Raw genomic sequence first — 22,577 nt, forward strand, 5'->3', positions numbered from 1 at the left:
GTGTTAATTAAGTAAAGAGAAAATGGCTTGCAAAAACAAGTCTAGCTGTGAAACAAAAGAGGGGAAAAAGAAAAACCCATCATTACAAGTGAAAAATGAGCACAAAAGGACAATCAAATGAAGCCCCTTTACCCCATTCCTTTACCCCACATACATACAGCTCATATAAATCAGAGGCTTTTTCCTTTCCCATTTTGCTTTCTGATAAAAAAAAAACAATGAATAAAATGATAGCCCACTTTAACAGAGCCTCCCTCTTGGACCCCATATACATGTGAAAATGATCTATTCAAATTTTACAGATGATGAGGCTTATTATCTTGAAAATATTTGCAAATGAAGTTGTCAAAATAATTTTTTGGGAGGGTTAAGGTGTCAAGTGTTTCTTTAGAAACAGAGAAAGCTACACTCAACAGATTTTAATCCTATACCCAAAAAAGGAATTGGGTATCTCATACACATTCATTTCTTCCAACGTGTGGCATAATATGAAAGGGCTTTTCCATTTCTTTTTGGCCCATGAAGATCATTGATGACTGGGCCTTCAATTGATCTATATTATAACCGATCAGAAATTGTGTGTGTGTAGGTGGGGAGGGAGGATAACCACTAGAGGTTTTCTTTTCAGGATGTGCTTTCATGGTCCCTATTGGTCTGCTCATAGTGCCTGAAATGGTCATGATGAGCCCAAGTTCCAGCATTACATGAAATGGATAGACCTCTTATTGAAGGAAAGTGCCACTTCCTCGAGGCAACTACTATGATAGGCTTATTAAAAACTACATTATTATACGAGTAGAGTGAAGGAATCCCAAGAAAGAATGTGGATTTTGGCATGTTACCATAGAGAGAGAAAAGCAAAAGAATGAGCATATAAGAGATTAGTTTCTAGGCATACCTTCTTAGGGATTTGTATATATTCCAACAGACCTTCGATATCTGTAAGCTCTTGGAGAGCTAATTATTCACTAGCATGCCTTGAGATTCACAAAAAAAGGTGCTTCTTAACAATTTAAAATCAGAAATGCATGAAAATGACAAGTATGAAACTTGTTAAAAGTGAAGGGGGGAGAAAAAGAGAAGTTGGTCTTTGCCTTTTTCTTTTTCTTTATTTTTTAAAATTACCCCTTCACTTTTAAATGTTCTAAAGTTTGGAGAACAAGAATTATGCCTATAAAACATGTACATAAGAAAATAAGGAACCCTACAACTAAAAATGAAAAGAAAAGAAAAGAAAAGAAAAAGAAGATACAACTCTTTTTCTTTTCTTTTCTAGGAATAAGTATGGTTCCTCAGTTATTAACGAGCCCAAAAAAAAAACATTTGTAAACTAGCTCTTTTCCAGCAAAAAATAGACTATTATCTAGAGTCTCACCATTGGTGTCAAGCTTGACAATAGAAAGGTCATCTTTGGCAAAATCCCGAAGGGTTCCGTCCTAAAACAAGAATGCAAGGAAGTGGAATTAAACAAGAGGAGATTTTTTTTAATTGCCATAAATTTTAATATTCAAAGAATTACCTCTGAATTTTTTATTGTTCATTATAGAGCTGATTCACTACCTGCCGAACATATGGAACCAAGATGACATAATGCGCCATTTATTTACCATAAGTAGGCACTAATTCATAATACAAAGTTATTTATAGAAAACTATGAATCCCCGCCAGTATTCTTCTTCAAAATTTCAACAACCTTCTGAGATAGATTCTCAGCAAATGTTCCTAAGAGAGGTTCGAACCCTGTAATAATATCTTTCGTACTTTCACATTTATCTTTGTTCCTGCATTGCACCCACTTGGCAATTGCATTAACCTTCTCTATGATTGGGGGAAGTAACTTGGATGCTTCATGTAAACTATCTTGATGGAAACCCCTCGTATCTAATCTTGAAAATAATTGGACTGCATTCTCGGCTGCAGCATCCAAACCAAGTAGCACTTCCGTACAACTAGTTCGTTGCTCTTGCAATTCACTTACAACTGGAAAACTGCCATCGTTTCCTTCTTTGGACAACTTTACTCTTTTTGGGTCTTTTTCAACTGGATAGTTCTCATTTTGAAAGCGTGACAACTTTGTGTTTACCAAGGTCTCTGCTGTCCTAGAAATATCCTGCACAATTCGCAACTCATAACAGGAATAAATTCATTTTACAACTAAAATAATGAAGTTCTAAGAAATGAGAATCTTGATCTCCCAAGGCCCATTTTAATATATTAGAGCCCACTTTCCATTATTCAGTTAAAAAGAACCTACCAATTCTTGTTCTGCCAAAACCTGACTTGACAGATCCTCTGATGGAGAATGGTTGATAACTTCGTCCATGCAATCTAAAGTTCTACAACCAGAATCATGAGGCAGCATTCGAGGGAGTCTTTTGGTGCTTCCAAGATAATCCTTCTGGACAACATATTTGGAGGAGTATCTTCTCCTTGCTGACGGTTCACTTTTCTGTATTATAAACACTCGTCAATTAAATTTCATCGAAGTCTAAAAGACCACATTTATCTATATATGATATCCAATATTTTCTCCTTTTTTATTATTATTATTTTTTTTATTTTGTGGTTGGGGGTAGATTAAAAGAAATCAATTCATTTATATTGTGGACAAATGAATATGTGCAATCGAGGTGGCTTGAAACTCCTCTTTCAAGTTTTTTGTGATTATATTCTATCACTTATTTTATAAAGACAAATGCAGACAAAGAGCATTAGTTGACATTATGAGATCATTTCTCTACAACCGAACATCTATCTGAAAATATCTTTAGCTATAGAGAATTCCTAACTGTTGCATATAGTTCACTTCAGGCTGATTAGTTCAGTCTGTCTAAGCAGAGCGATTCAACAAGAATTCAGGAATAGAGGTCTCATATACTTAGACAACAAACCTTTCCTATTCTAGTTGAATTCCCAAACCATGACTTAGTTCAAGTAACGATTCAAATTTCCACTAACCTTATGTGACGTTGATAGACTGCCAAAATGTAGCTTGAATAGATCAACATCTTCAGACTTAATGTGGAACGGACTACTATCTCCAGCTGCTTGCTTCGCATTTTTCACATTACCAGAAAGTAGCTCTTCCATTTCCCTAGAATCAGCCTCTTTCATTCCCATATGAAATTCACACTTGCTCAAAGATTCAGAATTATCAAAATTGGCAATCATACTAGAAGTCAACTCTCCCCCAATATCAATAACATTGTCAGCTTGATCAGAAGAGTATCCATTATAACCTGGTAGCGTTGCTGCATCTTCAATGTAAAGTACATTCCTCATCAGAAAAAAGATTAACAAATTTCTCTGCAATGACTCATCATAATAGTTAACTGCATATAAGTGAGATTACATATAAGCAATCTCTAATGTCAACGCAGATTGAAATTAGAGCATCTGGTCTGCTGTTAAAGACAACACCATGTCAATACCAGAATAGATATCCACACAACAGAATACGACTAAATGATAAAAAGTATCCAAACTTGACACTTGTGCAATGGTCACGCAAAACATTTAACAACGGAAGCAATGGTGATAGGCAACCCCACATTATATAGGTGCTTACAACTCTCACAAATAGCTTAGAAGCATTTTAACAGAAATGACAAACACCATGCGGCTCCCTTCAATAAGCTTTCATTCTAGCAGTTTTATATTAACTGCAATATTTTTTTCCTTTTCATTTCCTCCTTTTTTTCTGAACAAAAAAAATAAGACCCTCTATATTGCTTCCTAGGATAAACGAAACTGTGACCCATGCATAAAAACAACCGCCTTAATTAAAAGTAACCAACCCAATGACATGCGAAAGAAAACTGATCATTAAGGAAAATCTTGCTGATCGTCAAAATTCATCAAGGTTGTCAAGCAATCTCCTGGTAATAAAAGCTGCAACTGCAAGTATGTTTTTGCAAACACTGAAGTGATTCACGACCGAGTACATGAATACTTAAAATAGTGCTAAACCAATCAAAAGATTAAGCAAAAAAAGGATGTGACCTTACATATATTAGTGGACGACACTGATTTTCTGTCCCTTACATTCTGCATTTCAGGAGAACTCAGTACATCTAGACACACGTTATAAATGGAGAGCCAGCGATTATCCATAGCCGGGTGGCCACTGGAGGAAGATGAGACTGTAAGCATGGAGAATATCAAACAGAACCATTTAAAAGCTTGATGAATTTTGGAGCCATTACCCAACAGTTTCTTGAGGCACACGAGAACCACTGCTATTGCTGTTGTCAGAAGACTTTGGGGATAGGCTGCTGGTGCTGGAGTTAACAGATCCAAGGACATGGCGAGAACAAATTTGAAATTCTGGAGGTAGACGTGCATTTTCTTGATCATCAACAACCAAAGAAGCGCAACTTTTCTGTTCAATTCACAGAAACATAAAAATTGGACATGCAGGGTGGGCAAGAAACTAAAAACCTTGCTAAACTCAAAGTGATGTAACATTGGGCATGCAATTGTACAGAGATCAAGTTTGCTGAATCATTTTAAAGATTCATGTTTGGTATACCCATGAAGTGAATATGACCTAGGAACGAAACTTACTCATGAAAATAGAACCAAGTAATATGATATCATTACATATGCATGAAGTATTGATGTGAATGAAAGGCATTTCATGGATCTTAGAATCTAGTATTCTGGCCCATAGACGACTTCTCCAGAGCAAATTTCACAACCTTAAGCACCAACAAGACCCGCAAAGGCCGAATAAGCCATCTAGCACCTCCCATATCTTATCTCTCTCCCAATACCTAAAGAAACAAGCTGTCGTTCATGATTATCTGCTTGCAAAATTAAGTAGAAAGAGGGTGGTGGGATCCATGCACAACCTTTACATAGGACAAGAAACGAGAATTCCACAAAATATCTCCTAAATGGATTGTTTTTAGTAACTGCGTTGGAGTGCCCTTGTGTGTTTCATTTATCAATGAAATATTGAAATCTAGTTTCTTTTTCAAGAAGGGAAAAAAAGAGTTAAAAAAACTCATTAAATTGAAATTTGAACAAAAATTATAAAATGTATATATGCATGCAAACATACACACCACTATCTGTGAAGTCGGTTATAAGAATGAAAATGGCACATATTTATGAACTCATCTTTCATGTCAAACTTTCATAAAATTGAATATTTGAACAATAATAAAAACACATATACGTACATGCAAACATACATCTCTCTCTCTCTAAATGTTTGTTCTATATACTTACTACCTTCTGCATGTCCAAAGCCTCCACAATTATATATCAACATATCCATGTTGAATATTTGTGTTTGTGCTCGCTAGATTTTGCTTAGCAATAAACAGGAATAGAAAATTTCCGGAAAAAGAGAAATCTGAGAAAACCATAAGGAAAACTTTTTCATAAAAGAATTCGAGCATATGTGATCCAATATGAAAGTTACTGTCCTAAGATGACTAATGGAATGTAAACCAATCAATGCCAACTAAACACGCAGCCGGATATTACTCGATAATTATTGATGGAAACCATCAATAAGATGACTTGGGAATTCAAGCAACAGAAGATATCCAAAAAAGCATTTCTCTCTCTCTCCTAAATATGTTGAACCAATATATCTCAGAAAATCCTAATTTTCTTATTAAAAAATTATGGATCTACTTTATTATATCATCTAACATCTTTACTAAAGATTTTACGTACCTGCAAAGGTGTGGACTCGAGATTTATTTGGGCCCTGTCAGAGTTCGTTACTTTATCTTGTGCCCATCTAGGCAGTCTTGAAATGCTAAACCTAAACGTTTCCTCTGGAGAAGCTCGTCCTTGATGAAGCACTCGAAAACCAACTTGCTTGGATTGTTCTGGCTGATAATCATCACCAGGATTGTTTGTTCGTTTCTTTTCTTCATCTCTGTCCTCTTCATAAAACAGGATTTGACTGAGAGATATATGCTGAGCCATGCTTCTTGGAGACAGTGGACCGGAACCTTCATTTATTTTCTGACGCATCCTTGAAGATAAAAGGGCAGGAAGTCTCCATAGGAAAATGCAACCATCCCCTCCTATCTGCGTGTATAACAAGACCATAGTTAGAAAAATAAATCAACATCTCAACTTTATACAAAATATTTAAATGAGTTTATTATAAGTACAATTAGTATGTCTAAGAGAGTTTAACTTGCATATGAAGGTGAAAGTTCATACTATAAACTGCTCAAATATGATTGATAGAAATTCTAATTTCAGATGCCTATGACTGTTCTAAATTGAACATCTTTCCGAGGACAAATTTGGGACTTCCAAGAAGGGCCCGGAGGAACCGACTGGAGTTCCTGTTTATGTTGCTTCTTATCTGCACAGTCAAACCTTGTTTTCAGACCCAAGATTAAGAAATAGGAAGAAACCTTAAAATTAATGCTAGCCAACCATTTTAAAGATTTAAGTATGATTAGTCTAACATAAAACTTAAGTGATAAAAAAATTTACTGCTGTCGGTAATAGCCCCCAGTGTGGTAACATGTTTCATGGTACCAAGGAAAATATCATTCTTAATAGAAATGTTGGGGTTCTTGATTTACAGAGATATCACAATAAAATGTCTGCGTTCTTCATTACAATAAGTCAACTGAAACTGGAGGAGCACTGTACCTGTATGAACATACGCTCGAACATAATAACAAGTAGAATTCAAAATTCTTTCAACCATGTTGTTAGATATCTATATATTATTAAATTTACCTAACTCATTGTCTTAAACTTTTAAGTTCATTGGTGAGTTAATCATGTTTAAGATGGTATCAGAGTAGGAGATTCCATGTTCGGACCTTTGTCATTTCTTCACCATTTAATATTGATTTCCAATTGTTGGAACTTGTACAAATTTTTAAGTCCACAAGTGAGGGGACTATTAAATATATTTATATGATTAAATTTACTCTAACCCAACTTTTGGATTCATTGGTGATTTAATCATGTGTAAGGCATGTAAATGTAAAAATAGTTCAATTAATACATTATTCCCATGTCAAACATTTACTCTTTCAGTGTTTAAAGACTTCACAATCAAAACAAAATAATAAGTATATAAATCTTTTGGGGTATATGTATCGAGTCCTTAAAAAATAAATTTGGTTAGATTACCATTTACCAATTTCATTCCTATATTTTGGCATTGTGCCTATTCAATCTTGAAATTTAGAAGTTCCAATTATGACTTTAAATTATGCAAAAAGTAAGTCAGAGTCAAATGTTGAATTAAAAGCATGTAAATAGGCTATTTCTAGAATAAGTCATGCAAGGCCAAAAAGAAGATGGAACTTACAGATATAATACGTTTACAATCGGGTGTGAAAATAGCACCAGTAATAACTTCACCGTGCCCCATTCCCTGTACAACCACTTCCCCAGTAATGAAATCATGCATACATATAGACTTGTTCGAATAGGAGCAAACGAGGTAACTGCAACTTGGATCCATTGTAACCTGTACGTGATTTGAAGTTAAGCAGAATACCAAGATGAAAATCTGATTAACATCGATTCACTCACTTTAATTGGTTCTCCAAAATCTCTCTCTTGCCTGAAAGATCTTATTAGCTTCCCAGAAGCAACATCAAATGTATTGATCTTCTTATCCTACAAGTTGGATAACTAAATGAATTATTCTATAAATGATATTTAATAACTGGGAAACCCTTGCTGCCCATTAAGCTATTAAATTAATGGATAATCTTGACGTCAAGCACCTATCAGCCATTACATGGAGTGATTGAGTAGAATCATTGCAGCTACCAATGCAATGTAACATGCATACCTGCCCAACCGTAATAACAACATCTGTTTTAGGATCTACAGCCATATCATAGACAGTACCCTGGGATGCCATTTGGTGATGACTACGGGAAATCATATGACCACCATCTGTAGTGGTGAAATCACGAAAAATCAAAGACCTGCGTGTAAGAGTCAATTAAGGATGGCTGATAAAAGCAGTTTAGTATCGTACTTTTGTTGGCTCTGGAGTCAAATTTATAATCTATCTTCTATCATGGAGAAGATTAAGAAACTTTTTTCTGAAAGACTGACTGAACCACTAAACATTAAACATACTAGAGAATGAGGCCACAGTCTACAGGATATAGCATAGAGACTCTGGCAAGAACTTTAACCAGCTGTTTCACTTCATGAACCCTCCAAAAAGTCATTTAGAACAGCTGAGTTCATTGGCTCAAGTCAAGATCAATAAAGATGCAGTCTAGGATTGGACCTCTCCAAGACTAGTCAACAAAATATGTATTCAGTATCAAAGACTATAACTAAAAAGGCTTAATATTTTACTAATAGAGGCCGCCATCTAACCAATAATTCATCCAAGCAACTGAAGCAGTAATAGGATTGTTATTCGGGGCTAGCCATTAGTAAGGGAGTTTGTTAGGTTGGTGAACGTAGTAGTTGGGGAGGGCTCTCAAATTTCATCCCAATCTTTGAACTTTTTTCTTCATTTTAATGCAAGTATCAATTTGGTACTGTCAAGCATCCAACTAATAAACAAAATAGTCGACAGCAAGCCCACATGTTCAGTAAACAAATAGTAAAGTAACTAGACAGCAAGTTATAACAATAAACTCCCTACATCAAATAAGTAACAAGTATACACACCTACAAAAAAGTAAAACTTTTATGTTTCTACCTGTCAGCACTACAACTTATAATTTTGCGTCCATTGTTACTGATCTTTACCGAAGTTACAGCAGCTGAATGATCAGCAATACTATCAGTGAGATCAAAATTCCTGACACAAAAAGAATGAGGATTAAGAATACAGACAAAAAAATAGCAATATCAATAAAAAGAAGTTGTACCTTTCAACATCATAAAGATGGATTATTCGATCTCTACTTGCTGAAGCCAGGTAGTAATGACTTTGCGTAACAACTTCTTTAGATATAGCATCATTTCTACTCGACGAGCTAAAGCTTAATGACAGGACCTCTGCATCATGAGCACCCTACAAGAATGAAAAACATTTCTTATTTAATTCATAAAGGACATAGTCGCCTGCCATCCATGTGGTATATATTGGGGATCTTTCTACAAACTTCTTTCACTAAAAGAAATCATATATCACAGTTCCAATGGCCCACCTGAAGACATGTATAATCCGAAGTAAACAGGTTAAATATGTGGATGTTTCCATCACAATCACCAGCTGCAAGGTATTTTCCATCGGAGCTTGCAGCCAGAGAACGAAAGCCTTGAGTGTTAAAACCAGCCTCCACAGTTTCACGTTCAAATATCCCAGCACTTTCTGTTCCCAATAACCCAGAAAAAAAATAACATTGTAACTAGGAATTTTAAAAAATAAAAACATAGAATCTACAATTTTTTTTTTTGAAATCCGTATGTCCGGGCCAGCTTGCGCGCACCTCGACTAATCACGGGCCAACCGCCTGACCCTACTACATTTGGTTGACAAGGTAACTCGTAGGATATTAAATCCTAGAATCTACGATTAATGTTAAATAATCTCACAATTTCTTACATATATTTGAAAGGTGTTTGTGGAGGGTTAAAAATGGAGTCTACCTAAACGTGTAGTGCTCACTTTTCGAACTTGATTATCCATTTCATCTTCTGAATCAGGTTGCAAGGCAAGATCCCACAACCTTATAGTACCATCTGTTGAGCATGTTGCAAAAGACACTCCTCCTGAACAACCTCTAGCAACACAAGCAAGAGATGGATCGTGCATGTTTTCACAACAAAGAACCTTGATATCCCATATGCATGCAGAATGCGAAACCAGCACACAGGACCTGGTAGCCTGAGAAAATATACAAAAATTTTGAAGAAATGAAAAAGGCTCCAATAGTTCTCTGGAACCATACAATATAATTGACGCTACAATTAGTAAGCTAAGAAGTGTCGACCATAATGTCATATCTCGATATAATAATTAATACGCACCTGCTTCACATCATGGACATCCCATATGTTAAGATAGTGATCTCCATAAAAAACCACTGCAAAGCAGAATCATTAATATTCAAACAGAAGTGGCATTCCATTATCCCAAAGTCATTGCTTAAATAGTTAAATGCTCACCAAGCTTTTCTGAGGTTGAAAAACTACATGCAACTGCATCAGGAAGGACAGGTAAGTTTCGTAAAACCTTTCCATCATCTTTCATGGGATAAACAATATTGCTTGTCCCATGGAATTGCTTGGACCTTGAATATACTAAACTTCCACCATATTGAAGATTCTCAGCATCAAAGAGTTGTACTATTCCCTTGATGCATGCACAAGCAACTAACTTGCTAGATGCAGATACAGCAAAACTTTTATCGGCCTGATGAATGTCATGCTTCAAAAGAGTTAGGAAGCAATTCACATGCGTGTTAAAACATGCATCCAAACAATACTTTTTCTTCAGATGTTATCTTCAAGAAACTTATATTTGTCCATTTGATTCGTAGGTGCATGTGCAAGGTTTGTCAAAGGAAATTAACAAAGTTAGGTCCTGATAATACGACAGGTTACTACTTTGTGGGCCAAAAACCCTGTACGTAGCTGGGGGTTCCTAGATTCTCCTCCAGGAACTGAGCACAATAGCCCTCGAAAGTAAGTTCACTCTTATAATTTTGAAAGAAAATTGCCAGCCCTCAAAAGTTATCTCACCCTTTCGATTTTGAAGAAAAATATCAAGCTGAAATCTTTAAGATAAGATGTAGAAGCCACGTGTACCTTTAAACTTACTGACTTTGTTACTGAAAATCCAGAGTTCACGAGGCAGAGGACACCTGCAAATGAAAGAATGGAACAAGAAAGAAATTAGGCTCAGAAACTTCAATTCGAGGATATAGATGTGATGGAAGCAAAACCAACCTGATTCAGTCAATGCATACATCGGAAAGGCTTCACCTGAGCTGCCATCCGCCAATAAGGCAGAGGTGATAGAAATAAATGAGCTACCTTGATGGGGACCAAGATTAACAGGTTTTCCATGCAAAGACAGTGAACCCGTCCCTAAATTAATCTGGGTCCTAGGAGATGTGATAGTCCAGAACTTCAAGTGCCTCTTCCCAGCAGTTAAAAGGGATTTTGAATCTGATGAAAAGGTAACAGACGAGATAGCCGTACAAGATGAACTTGCTTTGAGCTTAGTTAACAACACTGTACTCCGCCAGTCCCAAATATATATGTATCCTCCCACAGACACTAGATATTTCCCTAAATTAAATAAAAATAACGACTTATTTAAGAGTAAAAAGGGAAAAGTGACTAAGAAGCATCAGAGCCGAAACCAAAGCAATTTATAACTACCATCAGGTGAAAAAGCAAGGCAAGCAACACCATACAGATGACCTTTCAGTTCTGATAGAAAGGCCATCCCAGCTAAATCCCACACAAATACTGCAGGCTGAGGCCCTGACTACAAAACCAAAATAGAACATGGGATAAGAAGCATTGAAAATCGTAAAGCAGGTAAAATTATTTGGCTAAGCACAACTGATCTGTCGAATAAAGCATTCATCTAAAGAAACGTCGTCTGTACGAACCGGACTATACGACATTTTACATCAACATTATCTTAACTATCATGCCGATTTGAGTTCGTAAGACTACAAAAACAAAAGAGACAATAAGGAAAAAAATTCACCTCTCCAGCTGCCACGAAGCGGCCATCCGGGGACATGGCAACACAGCTCATAGGTTTGCACAGTCGATGAGGTACGGTGAGGTGAGATTGCGTACCAGAGTCAACATTGTACACCACCACAACGCATCCCGCCAAATAGACGCAGTTTGCAGAATTGACGTTCGAAGCCAATCCATTGCTGTTCTTTGTTGTGGTACCGATAATTTCTTCCAATACAAGCTGCCGTAGACATGAAACATGAAAGAGAAGGAAAAACAGAGTCGTGATAGTGGAGGATTTGAACCAATGGCCTTGAACAGAAAACGGAAATGACAATCAATGGCGAAGAGATTGATACCTTTGAAGATGAGTCGGTTTTCTTGAGCTTGCGATTGGGTTTCATATCAATGGAAGAGGAGGGAGAAGAGTTGCTTAGTCGTGAATCTTGATCGGCTTAGAGCATGGCTTTGGAGATGCGTAGCTCTGGCCTCTGAGTAATGCTTGGAACTGGAAGCAGGAAATTTGTGCAAAAAATCTGGACTGGAATGGAAGGGACGGACGAAACGCGGTAAATTTGCACAAATTAAAAATAATATATAATAATATTAAATAATAATTAGGAAATACGTGGACTAGTGGGTCCCGTTTCGTTGGCTTGCCCCTTTAAAAAATTAAAAAGTAATAATAATTGTTCGGGGATGTATAGAAGGAGATTTTTTTTAAATAATTATTTTTTAAAAACAAATGACAAATCTAGCGTAGGTTTCAAAGTAATTACAAAATTAGGGTAGATAAATAACAGGGATAGGCTGCGATTTGTCCAAAATCGCAGGCGATGGCTGCGATTTACATCGAAATTGCGGTTATTGACCGCGATTTCACTAAAATCGCAGCAATTGGCTGCGACTTTTCCCTGACGTGGCACAAATGGAGCCACGTCTTTGCTGACGGGCCATTTGTTCTTTTTTTATTATTTTTTTATTTTGAATTGGGAAGTGGCAGCCAATTCCCCCACTTCCTCTTGTTTTTTTTTTGTTAAATTTGGGAGTGGCAGCCCGGGCCACTTCCCCCACTTCCTCTTTCATTTTTTATTTTTTAACTTTTTTATTTTTATATTTTGAATTTAAAAGTTGTTTGCAACTTCCCACCATATCCCTTTGTTTTTTTTTATTTATTTTAAAAAACCATAATTTAAAAAAAAAATACTATCATCTTAATTTTCTCCATGTTTGGAAAATAGTTGTTAATTACCTACAACATGATTGGACATATTCCTATGATGTAATAATTTAAAACAAAATAATTGTAAAAAACCCTAATTATACATATCCCAAAATTTGGTAGTGAAATTGTGGGATTCTTTTTTTCAAAATAGTTTTTAAATAATGTTTTTCAAAAAACAAATCACACAAATAATGTAGGTTTGAAAGTATTTCAAAAGTAGGGTAGTGAAATCGCAGCATTGGATGCAATTTCAGGTAAATCGCATTTAATGACGGCGATTTTAAGCGAAATAGTTGTTTGCAAGCCGAAATCGCAGTCAATGACCGCGATTTTGTGAAAGTCGCAGTCATTGACCGCGACTCCAGTGTGACACGGCTTTAAAGATGCCACGTGTTGGGATGGAAATCGCATGCATTTGCTGCGAGTCATATATGGTATATATATTATTTTGTCAATTCTTTTAAATGGTAAGAATTGTGCAGCATTGGTCATAATGATCGTTATTAACCCTCCATGCTCTAACATTTTTATTCCAATTTCTCTCTTAACCTTTTTTTTACTTCATTTTCGCTATTAACTTCTTTTTATTTTCAATTTTTACTCCTCCAACGTTTTTTAACTTTTTTTCCTTCAATTTCTCTTTTAACCTTCTTTTAAAAATTTAATGTTCTCTTTTTACCTTTTCTAATTTCATTTTCTCTTTTAACTTCTTGTTATTTTCAATTGTAGGTTGCCGTTACGTACATGTGATTCTTTTTATATAAATAATTGTAACGTTTAGTATGATCTAAGATTTATTGAAAAAATATGTTCTAGACGAATGTATACTTTTACTTATAATAAAATAAATTGTATTTTATAGGTAAAATAAATAAAAACTATATAGAAAATAGAAAATAAATAAAATACTAATAAAATAAAATATTTTATTCGTAAAAAAATTTAAAAAAAACTACATAAATAAATATATAAATATTTTAAATGAAAATCGCATTCATTGTACGCGACTTTCCATAAATAGAAATTGCGTACAACCTATTTTTGTTGCTAACTCATTCTTCGAGTCCACCTCATCTATGTTGGCACCTAAATCGCATCGATTGTATGCGATTTTTGACTTTGACTAGCACCTAACCTATTTTTGTCAATAGTTTGAATGTATAACTTAATTTTGTAATTTTTTTATTTATACTACATTTATTTTGTTATTACTTTTAAATATACATTATTTTTGTAATTTATTTTTTAAATTACATTATTCTTAAACTTTTTCCGTATAGAAGTAGATGAACTTGAAATTTATACTTTATATATATTTTTTTAAAATGTTAATATTTTAACCCATTAAGATATACGATTCTAAATTTAACTTAACTAGTTCGAACCATTACCCTCATATTATTGTATTAAAAAATATAATTGACAATAATATTTCACATTCTATATTTATGTAGCTCGAAGTTGTGAATCTTAAAAGGAATTTCGTGTTGAGGATATTTTCAACACTACTGCAAATTCCCAACATAAACTCACACGGTATTATTTCAACTACACCAATCATGAAGTTGCAAATTTTAAATTACACACTAAAACCTAAAGCAAATTAAACAAAATAAGTTGAGTTTCTTTTACTTACCAGAATATAATTATAAGTAATTGGAATGAAAATGTTATTTCTTTGTATTGCTTATTGGAATTAGAATCAAAAATGTTGTTTTACTAATACGATATGGAATCAAAATAAGAATAAGATACATTATAATTATTATAATAGTATTTCTTAACCATCATTGGTGGTTCATTAGTCCAAATAGAATAAGGTAAGTTGAGAGCGAATGGATTCAAACCTCGTATATTTAGTGGGTAGCATATTACTAGTTTACAGATATATTATCAAACAAACTTTATTTTCTAATGTGATTATAGCATTAAATTTTATACCATTTGAGTGATCAAGCATTAATTTTCCTTCTTTAGATCGTATATTTAAAATTTTATATTTAAAATTTTATATCTCATTTATAATGTAATATAGTTAAAAAAATTTCAAACACATATTAAACTTGCCCATTTGCCAAATACACCTCTTTTTTTATTTTCTTCTTTTCTTAGAGGCCAAAGGCTTCTCTTATCAACCTAGACAGTTTGATTTTGAATCTAATGAACTTATTTGAGAAATTATTCTGTTGATTTTAAAATTACTTTAAAAAGTCGTCTCTGCTTTGTCAAAGACGTCTCTTACCAACCTTTAGACCTGAAGCAATATCACATATTGCAGGGAAAATCTATGGAATTTGTCAAGGGCCAGAATTTCCAAACATCGACGTTTTCCCGATTCGAACAAGATTAGCAAGAAGCACAGGACAGGAAAAGAATAAAATTGTATATAAATATCAATTTATCTCGACTAAAATCCCTTCGATCTCGAAAACGATGTGATTTTGCAACACTTTCTGAGTGTCTAGCTTTTTCAGATATGTTCACCGGAAACCCCACTACTCCATCATCATCAAAAATTTCGATTCGACTCGGGTTCAACATGTCTGTAGATTAGATGAACAACCAACTCTAAACAAGTATAACAAAAGATCGCGCATAGTCCAGCTCTCGGTCAGAGATACCTTGTTCGTTGACTTGAATGTGCCTCAGCTCAGCATTTTATATGGGGCTATGATCATAGGTTAGTGTTCCGGGAGAATGATGGTAATGGCACGGGCTCTTGTGGGCGAAAGATGATGAGCACACCGAACATTCCGAGCATCGGGAGGACAAGAAGCCACTTCAGGAGCTTATAATAATACATGTGGAATGTGAGGGAGAACTCATCCGAAAAATAGAGTCCATTTTTGTCAACCATCTCCACCAAAACAGTGCCTGTGGTCCGAACACTGACAGTTGGAAGTTTTATCCGATGATTTCCTGGTTCTTTGAAGATCTGGTTTTGTATTATTTTTCTCTCCCCCTGGTAATTGCCAGGAACCATCAAGGTTGTCTGCAAGTTTTAGCAAGATATTCAGATCAAAATCACAATCCCAAGTAGAATGTGTATACTTTCAGAGAATAGCTGGAATTTAGAAAAATAAAAGAATCTGAGTTTAGGCGCGAATTACGGTGACATTATATGGTGCTTGATTCCCGGATGGGTTTCTATAACGATCTACAATCTCCATCTCCACCCAGAAGTTCTTGCCTTCCTCATCACGGAAAGCTCTAGATGAATGTGAAATGAAAACACCTTCACGGTTGTCCCGGATTGCAACGTTGTTTCTTCCTTGATTGGGTGATCTCCATGCCTAAGTCAAAAGAAGTAACATTCAGTGTTAAATAACCAAAAAAGCTTAAACTGATAGTAAATTTAATCTTTTATCACTATTTGAACGATCCCCACCTTTGGATTTGAAAATGAGCAAAATGGCCGCTTATTAATACGGATGAAATGATATTACGAGAGCTTAAACACAAGACCCTCCTATTGATATCACATTAAATCACCACTGAACCCAAAAGCTTAAACTCTATGGATTACGGTAAATTTAATCATTTATCAATCAATTGTCTAACATTAACATTAAGTTGTGTGGGAGAGTGAGAAAAGAATTCAGAAAAGCAGCTTCATATCATCATACCTTGAGAGGATGATGAGGAGCAGGGGTTGAAAAGCAGAAAACATTTCCATTCATGGTTGTGACAATAAGATCAAGGTCATCTCCACCATCAACATTGTCAGCCAGGACCATGCTATATCTGAAATGGAAGAACGCATACATAGTGAACTCCGATGAAGGGAGAGCAAAAATAATATTTAGATGTTCACGAGTCCTGACACTCATAGATTTTAGAGACTATTTTAGAAAATATCTTACGAAGTCTCGCCAATGTCAATAACATCAGCACATGATGTAGGTCCATCTATAAGATACAGATACCCATCGAATGATGATGTGACTAGAGTAAGCCCCTTCTTTTTGTCATCGCGTTTGTTCAAATCAACGAGAAGAACTTGATTCATCACTCTTCCATGAGTTCTATAGGGGTAAGGACGAACAAATGACCCATCCTTGCCGCTGAGAACATATATATTTCCTGACACCGTCGGTACCACAACATCGGTATAACCATCCCCATCAACATCGCCAATGGATGGACCCTGAAGAAATAAGTTTATGCATCAAAACTATGCTAGATTAATACACTGGCCTATGATAGAAAATTTCAGATGCTTTGCATCAAACAGAAACATCTCCAGGATCATCTGTATTCTGTATCATCAATAAGAGAGATATCGGCTAGCCTCTATCATATTACAAAGTCAGTAGATTACTAAACTGACACAGAGATCCAGATTATGAACCCAACAAAGATATTTTTCTCTCTTTTGGCAACCGAATCAGTTATTATATTATTAACGTTTACGTTGCCGCCGTTTTCTATTCTATCAACTTTAACAATGCCAATAACAAACCACTCTTGTGAACTGTGTCACTCCTTACCGGCCTTCCCTAACATAAACTTTTGGTATGTGCATTCAGAGAAAGGTGTCCGTCTCAATACAAGCCATCTATCTAAATTCAGTTTCTTCAAACAGTCAGCAGTTAACAGTAAAGCTCATGAACCTAGGATCAATGGCATGGCTGAGAAAGCCAACGGGCAAAACTCAGAAAAAACAGACGCATCAAGGATTAAAAAATTGAAATGTATTCCTTTTTCTTTTTTCTTTTTTTTAAATTTAAATGAAATGAATTTCATCATCAGAAAAGTTAGACATGAAAATAACTCAGATTATAACAGCGAATGATATAACTGTTAGTCAGTGAAAAATGCAGGCCACACTACTTGTATCTAACTCCATTTTGCCTAAATAAACGCCACCTCAAGCTAGTGTGAACAAAAGACATAACTCTTAACACATCTCTAATCTTTCTCCTTTATTTTGAAAGAAAGCACATTTTGGTGAAGTGTGAAGTTGGTGCTAATTTAAATTTTAACCAAGGTCATGCATGAATTTGCCACCAGCAGCTTGACAGTGACAACCTTTCATGAAGAGAGTAACTAACAAGGAACAGAAAGTGGTTCACCTGCGGTACAAGGCTCTTAAGATTCGTTTCCCAAATTTCTTGACCTTGAGCAGTCCAGGCAGCAACATTTCCATGTGTATCAGTAGTCACAAGTTCAATTTTTCCATCATCATTGATATCAGCTGCAACAACTGCTCCCTGAATTTCAGCCATTTCAAGAGGAAACTTCTCTCTCACCTTGCCTGGACACAATATCAATCAAGGTTCAAATTTCAGGGGATTAGAAAGAAACATTACATGCAAAATATTGCAATTTCATGAATGAGCGAACAAACTAAATCATTGGCTACTAAAAGAAAACCAACAAGGCCAGGGGCCCTCATAACCCAAAAAAAAAAGAGCTAACCATTACCATTAGTATAATATTCAAGAGGTAAATGCTATCTCCTAAAAAGGGGAAGGAAGAAGAAGATTCCTATCAAAAAAAGAGAAGAAGAAGACGGCAGTAACAGCAAAGAGAACATGACTCGAAGAAAGAATGGTTTCACAAGATCTCAAATCAACTATCTCCCATTTATTGGGCACAGAGAGCCAAGCATCAGAAAAATAATTTAATGTTGAGCGGAAGCAGCGATAAGCTACTTTAGAATAACCTATAAATTATTTTGAGGATAAGACATTCATGCAAATCTTTTTAGTTTGCATGCGTATGAAATTCCAAAAAACAAATAAATAAAATGAACAAAAATCGCAGGAGAAATCAATTAAATGTTCCCCAATTTTGTAACCATTGGGAACATATTAAGAGCATAAAGCGCTGAATTCATCAATGCATATAACAAGAAGAAAATTAGTATTCAGAAATAGATTAGGAGATTACCATGATGATCCAAGACGTAGAACAAGCCATAGGAAGTTCCAACAAGAATATCCAAATTCCCATCACCATCCAAATCAATGACAGTAGGTGAGGAATATATATAAGCACGAAAGTTTGCAGAATCTGTGCTCAAGTCTAGTTCAGCTGTCCACTTTACTTGTTTTGAGTCCAGATTGAAAACAACAATGGCACCAGCTACATATTTCCCAATATCAAGATCACCCAATTCTTTCTTGTGCTCTGGGTTGTCATAGTACCTATTATTATAGAGGGTTATCAATTTCTTCCACCGGATACCAAAAATAATAATTGATGTTTCAAGAAATTACACCAGAGAAAAAAAAAGAATTATATTCGTCACTGCCAAACGGCAACGGCAGTATACAATCTACTTACTCGCAGAGTACCATAAATATTTGAAGTAAAAATACCAATTTCTTGATGCCGTTTCCTCATCTTCTTAACCATTATGACCGTATGTGTATGCGTGAGACACTAAAAGCACCAAAGACGAGACAGTATCAAAGAGGACTCACTCAGTATCAAAAAAGTATGAAACAGCTACAATCATTTCAGATACCCCATCATTGTCGATGTCAGCTATGACCTGGGTGAAAATTAATGTACCATTTAAAGTTAATTACAATGAGTCATATCAATGGTAGGGAATGCCACAGAGGTTCATTTGAAGTATAAAAGTTGAACTCACAGGAGTGCACAATAGATGTGCATCAATATCCACATATTCCTCCACTTTTTCATGCTTGACTTCAGTCCACTCCTCATCTCCCCACATGGATTCATCAACATAATCATCATAGTCATAATTATACTCGTCAGCCAGCTCATCTTTTTCACGGAATATATCAAATGATGAATCAGCATCTGCTTCCAAAGCTTCATCATTTTCAACGGTTGCAACGTGAGCATCTCCACTACCATTGACCTTGGACCTTGAACCATATTCTTGAGATTGTTTAGAGTCAATATCTTCCAAAAGTCGTCTACTAGTGCCAGTTCCATTTGTCCCATCGAGTATTCCAGTTGTAAGATTCATAGAAGTATTGGCCATGCTTGTAGGCAGGACAATATCTGGTTCAACTTTGCTGTCATTCCCCTTGCTGGTATTCACAGTATTTGAAATGTTCAGCATTTGTGTTGATATGGTAGCTGAATTATTAAGTTCATTCGCAGTTCCATTCATCGTGATCTCAGTAGTACGGTTTAACTCTGGAACACCTTCACTTGTTTCTGCAAGGACAAGAAATACACAGTAACGTCAGTTGTCTCATCTCATGTGATTCATAATGCAGCCATAAAATCAAGAACGTTCTAGCTACCACAGATTTATTTCACGTTCCCCATGCACATAGATTAACGAGAATTTTCATGGGAAGCGAGGAAAATCAATAATCAGAGGGTGAGATATACTTACGAGACATTGATTTAGTCTTGGCTGCTTCTACGACAAGTTGGTCATCATGAACGTCTGGATGAGAACGGTCAACTGGATCAGGATTAAGACTCACATGCCAATTCTTACGAACGCGACGACGAGGTATCTCCAACTTATCTGTCATCATATATCCCGACACCCTAATAACAATTGATATTTTTTAGGGAAAATAAAATTAAAAAATATTTGAAGACTGAATTATAGAAAACGAAAGAGATGGTTTTTGTGCAAGAATGCAAAGATAAGCACCTGAAAAAGAGCACTTCCCCATTGTATGTCGCCAAAGCTATTTCCCTTACACCATCTTTGTCGATATCATATAGAACGGGACTAGCATGCACAGTTGACTGATGAAAAGCAGGCCAGCCTAAAAGAAAATATATAATTTAGACTAATAGGCTTCTTCGTGAAACACTGTGCACAACTAATACTCTCTACAGCCATCATTATTTATGCAATATTTTTCACAATTCAAACTTTTCATTTCAAAAATATATCACCGCCTATGCATTATTATAATCCAGCTGAGCATGTCATCAACCAGAGAAATTGGCACTCTTGAAATAGCTACCACAAGTTTTACCTGGCATTTTGTCTCCATCAGAACCTTCTAGGACTTCAAGGTAGTGAACGAAAGATGGAACCACTATCTCAAGTTTCCCATCACTGTAAAATAGATAAACTAAAAAAATAAAGCTTAAGTAAAGAGGTTGAACCCCGAGTGTGAGAGTGATAGCATTAAAACTCTGAGGAACCCTTCTCATATTTTTTAAGCCTCCTGTGACGATGAATTTATAAGTGAAAGGCCTACTATACCTGTTAATATCAGCGATCAAGGGGGTAGCATATATGCTAGAACTCACTTCCGTTTGCCATCTTAGCTCCAAATTCCTTGGACATTGTGTGTTCAACAAAGCATCCTCGTCTCTTATCAAAGATCGAAAGTAAAAAAGAAAAAAGTCAATCTTTGAAAGAAGACAATTCATTAAGCACTTGAACCGAACAAAAGCCCCAAATCCCAAATGCAATTTAATCACATAATTCAATGAAAAGGAATATCAAGAATAACAGCAGCTCACACGCAAGACGAAAGCGAAATGATGAAAGAGCGATACACAACTTACATCTCAGGGTATCCAAGGGCATCATCGGTGGCTTCTCGTTCACGAAATTTGTTTTTCTTGGCCTCCTCGCCGTGAATGCATTTCGACCGAGCAAATAGAATTAGACAAACCAGAAGAGCTGAGATTACGGAGAATTTCATGAGTGGCCACCCTAGCCCTACGAATGTTTACAGGAAGAAGCGAAAACTCAAATTCGACGCAAAGATCAGTGGAATTCAGGGAACGAAGCCCTGCCCGGGCAGACCCTATGGGGACTCTGAAAATTGAAATGCAGAGCCAAGAAGATCAGATTGCCAAAACCCCAAAAAGGATCTGCGAAATTCAAGTGCAGTGGCGCCCGTGCGCTGCGAGTCTGAAGCGAGAAGATTAGAACCAAAAATGTTGACTATTCTATTAGAATTGTCCAATATATTGAAATTAATACAACGTTTGCTTTGGGTAAATAATACCTTAAATTTTTATGATATTTGCCTGATTAGATGCTGTGAATTCGAATCTTATCGTTAGAAAACCAAAGTATCCTGCAAGACATTTGATATTTTATAATTATGCTTACTGTGTTCTAATTTCATAGCAGTAATTTATTTTTCTCCACGGTAGATTCTGAATTTAATTCCATTTAGTTGTTTATCTAGAAAATTCTGTTTTTATTTTTCAAATTACGCTTGAATTATTGGTTGGATAATAATTGAAATTTATACTAAACTTAAATTAATCTAAAATACTTGTTTAACAATCCACTCACAACACATTAACCACATCATTTAAATATAAAGATACTTGTGATTCTTCCCATTAACCTATTAATGGTGAACTAATATCAAAATATTTATTTATTATTTTTTTATAATTGAGAGTCAATTTTTTCCCTTATACCTAGAGATGTCTGGGTTCGTCTCAAGGTCCAAACCAGAGTGACCTCAATAGTATAATACCACCAAATGTTCGAACTTGAGACTTCTGAACTAATATGACTTAGAGACACAAATTAGATTTAAACTCATTACAAATTTAACACTTTATAGTGCAATTCCTAAATTTTATAAAATTTCAATCACCACTAAAATGGTAAAAAAAAAAAAAAAAAATTCTTCTTTATATCCGTGAATGTATTTAGGAGTGATGTTAGAAGTGATTTTGAAAAAAGAGATTTAAAAATAATCGATTTTCCAAAATCAACACTCAAGTGATACCTTAAAAATCAATTTTAAGTGATTTTATGCTTCCGTAAAATCAATTTTTTAATTTG

The 22,577-nt window shown here is 35.4% G+C and overlaps 2 protein-coding genes across 5 annotated transcripts; both read right to left on the minus strand.

Moving 5' to 3' along the window:
- Nucleotides 1-1,583: 1,583 nt before the first annotated feature.
- LOC111019421 (Transducin/WD40 repeat-like superfamily protein) lies at nucleotides 1,584-12,191 on the minus strand. 3 transcript variants are annotated; one of them, XM_022295801.2, is made up of 20 exons: nucleotides 11,988-12,191; nucleotides 11,651-11,869; nucleotides 11,314-11,422; nucleotides 10,876-11,220; nucleotides 10,735-10,790; nucleotides 10,093-10,339; nucleotides 9,955-10,010; nucleotides 9,574-9,811; nucleotides 9,132-9,295; nucleotides 8,850-8,995; nucleotides 8,678-8,779; nucleotides 7,802-7,940; nucleotides 7,537-7,623; nucleotides 7,310-7,471; nucleotides 5,692-6,054; nucleotides 4,206-4,381; nucleotides 4,008-4,126; nucleotides 2,959-3,251; nucleotides 2,255-2,449; nucleotides 1,584-2,110 (listed from the first exon to the last, which is right to left on the minus strand). In XM_022295801.2, exons 1-20 carry the CDS (start codon nucleotides 12,030-12,032, stop codon nucleotides 1,652-1,654), a joined length of 3,720 nt encoding a protein of 1,239 aa, XP_022151493.1. In that variant the 5' UTR covers nucleotides 12,033-12,191; the 3' UTR covers nucleotides 1,584-1,651. The 3 variants fall into 3 exon arrangements, with proteins under 3 accessions (XP_022151493.1, XP_022151492.1, XP_087977153.1); XM_022295800.2 differs by having other exon boundaries at nucleotides 2,959-3,257; XM_088121027.1 differs by lacking the exon at nucleotides 11,988-12,191 and having other exon boundaries at nucleotides 2,959-3,257; nucleotides 11,314-11,418; nucleotides 11,651-11,790.
- A 3,028-nt stretch (nucleotides 12,192-15,219) lies between these two features.
- On the minus strand, nucleotides 15,220-21,710 carry DEX1 (defective in exine formation protein (DEX1)). Of its 2 annotated transcripts, XM_022295805.2 has the most exons (13): nucleotides 21,329-21,710; nucleotides 21,021-21,131; nucleotides 20,788-20,870; nucleotides 20,454-20,571; nucleotides 20,184-20,344; nucleotides 19,458-19,999; nucleotides 19,285-19,355; nucleotides 18,749-19,005; nucleotides 17,929-18,110; nucleotides 16,717-17,000; nucleotides 16,480-16,597; nucleotides 15,964-16,146; nucleotides 15,220-15,845 (listed from the first exon to the last, which is right to left on the minus strand). In XM_022295805.2, the coding sequence occupies exons 1-13, from the start codon at nucleotides 21,466-21,468 to the stop codon at nucleotides 15,528-15,530; spliced, it is 2,568 nt and encodes an 855-aa protein (XP_022151497.1). In that variant the 5' UTR covers nucleotides 21,469-21,710; the 3' UTR covers nucleotides 15,220-15,527. The 2 variants fall into 2 exon arrangements, with proteins under 2 accessions (XP_022151497.1, XP_022151498.1); XM_022295806.2 differs by lacking the exon at nucleotides 21,329-21,710 and having other exon boundaries at nucleotides 20,788-20,886; nucleotides 21,021-21,137.
- Nucleotides 21,711-22,577: the final 867 nt, after the last annotated feature.

The sequence above is a fragment of the Momordica charantia genome (assembly GCF_013281855.1).
Source record: "Momordica charantia cultivar OHB3-1 chromosome 1 unlocalized genomic scaffold, Mcharantia_2.0 BLBB01000001.1, whole genome shotgun sequence".
Lineage (NCBI taxonomy): Eukaryota > Viridiplantae > Streptophyta > Magnoliopsida > Cucurbitales > Cucurbitaceae > Momordica > Momordica charantia.

Excerpts from the sequence above, each read along its gene's own strand:
- DEX1 (XM_022295805.2), bottom strand. The coding sequence starts at position 21,468 with ATGAAATTCTCCGTAATCTCAGCTCTTCTGGTTTGTCTAATTCTATTT. Across the intron at positions 19,006-19,284 it reads TCATACTTTTTTGATACTGA|GTACTATGACAACCCAGAGC; the intron begins GTGAGTCCTCTT and ends CTATAATAATAG. Across the intron at positions 15,846-15,963 it reads AAGCACCATATAATGTCACC|ACAACCTTGATGGTTCCTGG; the intron begins GTAATTCGCGCC and ends TAAAACTTGCAG.
- LOC111019421 (XM_022295800.2), bottom strand. The coding sequence starts at position 12,032 with ATGAAACCCAATCGCAAGCTCAAGAAAACCGACTCATCTTCAAAG. Across the intron at positions 10,011-10,092 it reads TTCAACCTCAGAAAAGCTTG|TGGTTTTTTATGGAGATCAC; the intron begins GTGAGCATTTAA and ends TCTGCTTTGCAG. Across the intron at positions 8,996-9,131 it reads CGGATTATACATGTCTTCAG|GGTGCTCATGATGCAGAGGT; the intron begins GTGGGCCATTGG and ends TCATTCTTGTAG.